The sequence below is a fragment of the Humulus lupulus genome, chromosome 6 (genome assembly GCF_963169125.1).
Source record: "Humulus lupulus chromosome 6, drHumLupu1.1, whole genome shotgun sequence".
NCBI classification, from domain to species: domain Eukaryota; kingdom Viridiplantae; phylum Streptophyta; class Magnoliopsida; order Rosales; family Cannabaceae; genus Humulus; species Humulus lupulus.
This window is the reverse complement of record NC_084798.1, coordinates 7,302,347-7,309,027: the sequence shown is the minus strand read 5'-3', so window position 1 is coordinate 7,309,027 and position 6,681 is coordinate 7,302,347. Positions and strand designations below refer to the sequence as shown.

Below are 6,681 nucleotides of genomic sequence, written 5' to 3'. Positions count from 1 at the left end.
AATATTTTTTGGCAATATTTTATTCAATTCAATATATATAAATTCTTTTAACATCAGTCCAATCTAATTATCGAATTATACACTTGTTTATTTGTCAAAACACGTTGTTTGGATTGATGTCTTCTTTACCAAATTCCACTAAATTAAAGTATATTCATCGAAATCACTACAAGAAATATGTGTATCAGTGGCGATATCTGTCATCGCTAAAAACCTCACATGTCGCTACTGCTACTAATCAGTGACGACATGTCACTGCAAATACGTCACCGCAGAATAATCAGGGACAATGTTTATTAATGATATTAATATAAACAAATTCAAATATTATAATATAAATTCACATTCAAATTCAAACATTAGAAAATATCATTATTATAATAATAAATGATACAATACTAACTATTTAATAATTATATTAATATAAATTTAAATGTTATAAAATATTATTATGATAATACTATATAATACTAACTTTTTACTAATTATATATTTATTATATATGTAGTCTTATATTAAATATTAATATTATAATGATATTTTATAATATTTAAACTTATATTAATATAATTAATAAACATCTATTTTTAGTTAGGTTTAAAGGTATATTCCGTTAAAATTAACAAAACAAACTATTAAAATAAAAAAATTCCATTATCTCTACACACTTTTTTTTAGAAGATATATATATAATATGAATAGTTAAATATGCAATAAGAAAGTATGCCAAAAAATCATATTCTTTAAAATATATAATAAAATTTTATTTCTTCTCTATTTTATATAATAATTTTTATAACATATACATCACACACTAATTTATTTTTTACTATTTAAATTTCATATTATTTTATATTTTTTATTCATTTCAAACATAAAAGAAATACAAATAAAAAAACAAAAGGAGAGAGATCATTAATTAAAAATATTTAGAGAATAAATAGTAATATATAAATATAAATTAATAACTATTATAGCAATAATGAAAAAAAAATTATATTTTAAAAAATTTAATAGAGCTTAACACTATTTCTTTATATTTTGAAGAAAAAAAAACTCATAAGATAGAAACCAAACTATGTTTCATAAGTAAATTGGTATTTTGTTGACTGCTGAAATGTTGACTAACAAATTTGTAGTATTAGTGGACTTAATGACGGCTACTGTTAGTAGTATTCCATGACAACACGTTCGCGACTATTAGTGCAAGCACCCCAACTTTCATTTTCTATTGACCAGAAAATGTTGTCCATACTCTAAATTCTTTTTAAGATAATTTTGTTTTATTTAATAAAGAATTAGGCTAAAAGAGGAGAAGAAATCTAGTAAAATGAAAATGAGAAAGAAGGAGGTAGGCGGCGCTGCTGATATTGTAAAATTTTTGAATGTGCCGAGAAAAGTTAAATATGCGCTGACAAAACTCGGTACCGAAACCCTACTTCAAAACGACACTGTTTCAATAAGTGAGACTTTTGCTAGCACTTTTTTGAGTTTTGCTGGCGCATTGAAATGCGCCGGCAAGAGTGCACGCACGACCTACCTTATTTATCACATGGATTTTTGCCGACACATTTCACTTTACACACCACCAAAAATTTTCATGTTTATTTTAAATTTATGCTTAGGTGGGAATATTCCTGCTTATACTTTTGCCAGCCCAATTAGGAAATACGCCGACAAACATTATTACATCGACGCATATAAATGACGGCAAATATGATATACCATTAGCAAAAGTTTTGTAATTTTTTTTAAAAGAAACCTAATAATTAATATGATTAATAATTTTTTCTCAAAAAAATTTATTTATTCAATATTTTTGAATAAAAAATTTTCTTAAAAAAGCTAATATTGGTTTTATCGATTGGTAACAATTGAAATAGAGAAAACACATTATATCAATGAACTAATTCTCATTAGTTACTACAATCAAGGATATGTAACACTTGGAGTTTCATCTTACTATCTTACTGAACTGTTTAAGTCCAAAATAACTAATAAATAATCAATATCACAACAAATTGATAAATTTAGATAAGATTGACATCGATCGATTCAAGTCACAAGATAATTTATCTACTAATAACATTTCGTACGTTAACATTTTAACTCATAAAAATTATTTATGGGGACAATAATCAAATATCTCAACAAACTAATACATAAAGTGGGGTGTCATCAGGAACAATTAATCCAGGTAGATGTTAACATTATCAATGAATTTGGTGTTTATTTACTAAGCTTAATTATTAATTAATTAGGGTTACTTTTCCTAATGTTGTATTTAAGAACTTTTCCCAATTACTCTCTTCTTTGTTCTTGGATTTTGGTAATTTCTCTTAAAGAAATGTTTTCGTCTGGTACTTCTCATTTATTCAAGATAATTTTTTAATTAAGACATATTTTCAAAGCAAACTTTTGTAAGGATCAACTATCTCTTTCTTTGACTTTATTTATTTTTAGATAACTAAACAATTATTTCATAATTAGAACTCACTCATGCATGATCTTCAAAATAAACATAAAATATTATTAGAACTTAGCTTTTGATATTCCCCAATCAAAATGGTGTAGACAATTTGTATATACCGCTCATACTCTTTTTTCACAAATTTACATGTTGTTCTAAGATTTTTAATTTTCTTTATTTGATTTTGTAGCTTATTTCAAAAAATTGTTATCGAAAATATGATGAAACTTTATCCAATTTGATGCTCATTAAGCTTCCGCATCATTCGAAATAGAATTGGGGATAAACTTATCTTGAAGGGATTTGAGAAAAAATAAAACATTTTATAAAATAAAATAAAAATCGTTTTTTTTATTATATAATAATTTTTCTGGCAAAAATATATATTTATTGGTGTTTTTATTTTATTTACTCGTGAATTTTATTCGACTTTTATCGGCGCATCTCAGACTTGCACCAAAGGTGACAATTCTAGCAGGGAATCATAAACAAGGAAGACTCCTGAAAAAGTAAACATCAAACCTTAAAAGAGCATCTAGTAAAGATCCTAAAATAAAGCAATACAAGGATCAGTTATATAATGCTCTACGTGTATTAAGAAACCAAATGTGAAGAGTCATGGATGACACTCACTCCAAATTAAGTAAAATTAATTGATAATGAATAGAATAATACAGGATCTTATATATATAATCAATGTGGAACACTCTAATAAATATTATGATAATTTTTACATAAAAATATTTTTTGACTAACTAATTCTTCTCTGATGCGCTACCAACATAATTTTTAGGACTCAAGCTTTTGTAAGTTTCGAAGTCGTCTCTGTATTAATTAATATCAATATATTGAATACATCATACACCATGTGCTATCTTTCAAAGCAAATCCTTATAATAGATTTAGCTAGGTAAAAGGAGGAAATAAGCACTACACAGAAACATGCCTACGACAACGACAAAAGTCGTCTCTGTATGTTTTTTAAGACAACATATCATCGCAAAAATATCGTCGCAGTCTCCTTTAATAACTAAACATCAACTTCTCATTCTTCGTAGCCACTAATAGCTCGACTTTGGTCCATACTTATTGTCAGTCCAATGCTGGTAAATTGGCTTCTTAATTAGTTCTTCTCTGATGCGCTACCAACATAATTTTGATGTTTCCAGATCTACTATCTTCACTCCATCATCTGATGAGTTCTAAATAAAAGAGCCATGTTATTTAAACGAAAATGAATCAAATCTCTGATGCTATTTATTATAACAGAAAGTCTAATTATTACATTTCGTGTGATCATGACATATGATGCTATTTATGATAAAATCATTTAAAGGCATCTCCAATTTATGTTGCTCAAAAATTGGAATAGAATTCTTCTCTCTATCCATCACTTAAACTTCAACAAATTATCATTTATGTATGAAAGTATGGATTTTTAAATAAATAGTGAGAGTATATTAAAATAAAAAGACACATGTAATTAATTTAGAAACTAATGTTTTTATTGAAATATTTACAAGCATTTGCGAAAATATTTTTTTGCTTATTATATGGCATTATAACAAAAAGCTATATGTAAAAGTTGCATAGATATTTCATAATTAAAAGAGGAAAAAATGTTTATGATGAAATAATAAGTACCTTATCAAATGGAAAACTTTCTCATCATCAGTAGTATAGCCGCTTCGACACTAATAATTCTCACGTAAAACCAAACTCCAAAGTTATGCAAGAACTGTGAACAGGCAAGTCTGCCAGAAGTAGTACTTTGCAACAAATTCCCACAAACTCCACAAAATCCAATTGTAAATCCAACAAAAATTCCCATATAAAACCATGACATGTCAAGCCATTCTTCATTGCATTCATTATCACTTTCATGAGCACTTGAATCTGAAGGAGTTTCATTTTCAGGGCATGTGATTTTCAAAGGTTGGCCACATAGTCCTTGGTTCCCAAGATATGAAGAGGTGTCAAAACTTTGTAGTTGAGTACTTGAAGGAATTTTTCCATTCAATTGGTTATTGGACAAGTTCAAATACCCCAAAAAAGACATATTGGCCAAACTTTGTGGTACTTTACCAGAAAACTGATTGTGTGACAAATCTAATGACTCAAGTTTTTGCAATTGCCCAATATTCTCAGGCAGTGATCCACTCAAATGATTCCTTGAAAGATTAAATTGAATTAATTCCAAAAGATTTGTTAATCTTTTAGGAATCTCTCCTTCTAATCTGTTACTTGATAGATCAATAAGTCTCATAAAGACAATACTTTTTCCACACACATGCTTCACTCCTTTCCACACAATTGCCAATTTATACAACTCTAGATTGTGGGAATCACTGCCAAGAAATCCTTCTGGCTTAGTCTTATCATCATCCATGTTTGAACTATGAACCATTGAAGTGAAATTATCCATGCAAGGTGGAATACTTCCATGGATGTTATTTTCAGAAAGGTCCAATATTTGAATATAATGAAGATTGCACAAATTTGATGGTATGCTTCCATTGAAGCTATTTGCATTTAGATCAAGAACCATCAAATTTGTTAGTCTTTCACCAATCCATGTAGGCACTTTTCCCTCTAAATTGTTTTCTCCAACATCTAAAAATTTTAAATTGGTACAATTGTTTAGGGATGTGGGTAAAACTCCAGACAAATTGTTGTGCCTCAAGCTCAGCGTTAATATTTTGTGCAAGTAACCGATTGAGCTAGGGATGGTACCAAACAATTTGTTGCTTTCCAAATTGAGAACATGAAGATTTTTGAATCTCCACCAGCAATAAAGAAGTCTTCCAGATAAAAAATTGTTAGAGAGGTCAAGAATCTCTATTTGTGGCTCTCCAATCATTTCAGAGCATAGGAAAAGTCCAAAGCTGCTCAAATTATTACTAGAGAGATCCAACATATATGCTTTGGAAAGAAATTGTAGAATAGCTCCATAAAATTTGTTTGAACTCAAATCAACTATTGGAAAATCATTATGACTGCTCAAAGAAAAATTGGGCAAGGATCCAGTAATTTGATTAAAGGATAGATTCAAGTGCTTTAAATTGGAGGTCAAATTACAAAACCAGGGAGGAATTGTATCAGAAATTCTAGAATTAGAAAGATCAATAATGGAAAGATTTAGTTGGGTTTGGAGCCAACTTGGGAATTGGGGACCCAACTTGCAAGAACTCAACTCTATGGCATTCAATTGAAACTGGGGAACCCAATTGGTGTTAAACTTAAATTCCAACAAGGAGTTGAAAGACAAAGCTAGTTGCTTCAAGTTGATAAGATTTTCTACATGGATTTCTGAGAAGACCCCAGTGAATGAATTTGAAGAAACATCTAACACCCTTAAATTATGTAGCTTACCAATACTTTCTGGTAAAGTATTGTTCAGCCTATTGTTAGCAATATTGAACTCTCTCAAAGATGACAAGTGTGAAAGATCAGGCAATGGGCCTGTGAGGTTGTTGTTGTTTAATCTCAAAATGAGAAGAAATTGGCTCAAATTATTTGGAAAAGGACCCACCAATCGATTATTGTCAAGATCAAGAGTTTTCAATTTGGTGAGGTATTGAATCTGGGAAGGAATGGTTCCAGACAATGGATTCCCAGAAAGGTTCAGATACTGGAGTCTTTTGAGAGAGCCAATGAACTTTGGAATAGTAGTACTAAACTTGTTATAACTTAGGTCCAAGTACTTCAAATGATGTAATTCAATTAGAGCAGAGTTAATTTCATGGGAAGCTATAAAGCTAGATTTGTTGGAACCAAGATCAAGCATGATGACATGATTAGAGTGATTATCGCACCTGATTCGTTTCCATGCGCAACAATCTTCATCGCTGCTTTTCCAAGAAGAAAGTATGTTCGCATTATCTTCGAGACTTTCTTTGAACCGAAGAAGAGCTTGCCTTTCCTTCTCTATGCATCTTGTGAGACTATTTCCCTTCCCTTCATTGAAAACCATCATATTCATTAGCATGAGAAAAACTAATAACATGACTCTATTAGTTTTGAAATTACTAGAGATGAAGTTTGCCATTTTTTTTACAATATGGAAATTGAGTAAGTGATCATTATGCATTTTAATATATAGCTTCACAATAAATAATTATAGTTGATTTTTTGATGTAAGAATTACTCTAATCAATGGAATTAATCAAACATTTTAACTAGTCAAATGCAAAAGTATGCTTTGACAAAAT

At 29.2% G+C, this 6,681-nt stretch overlaps 1 protein-coding gene across 1 annotated transcript; it reads right to left on the bottom strand.

Annotated features, from left to right (window-relative positions):
• Positions 1-3,405: 3,405 nt before the first annotated feature.
• Positions 3,406-6,446, bottom strand: LOC133784600 (receptor-like protein EIX2). The gene is made up of 2 exons (XM_062223895.1): positions 4,115-6,446; positions 3,406-3,672 (listed from the first exon to the last, which is right to left on the bottom strand). Exon 1 carries the CDS (start codon positions 6,444-6,446, stop codon positions 4,119-4,121), a length of 2,328 nt encoding a protein of 775 aa, XP_062079879.1. The 3' UTR covers positions 3,406-3,672; positions 4,115-4,118.
• Positions 6,447-6,681: the final 235 nt, after the last annotated feature.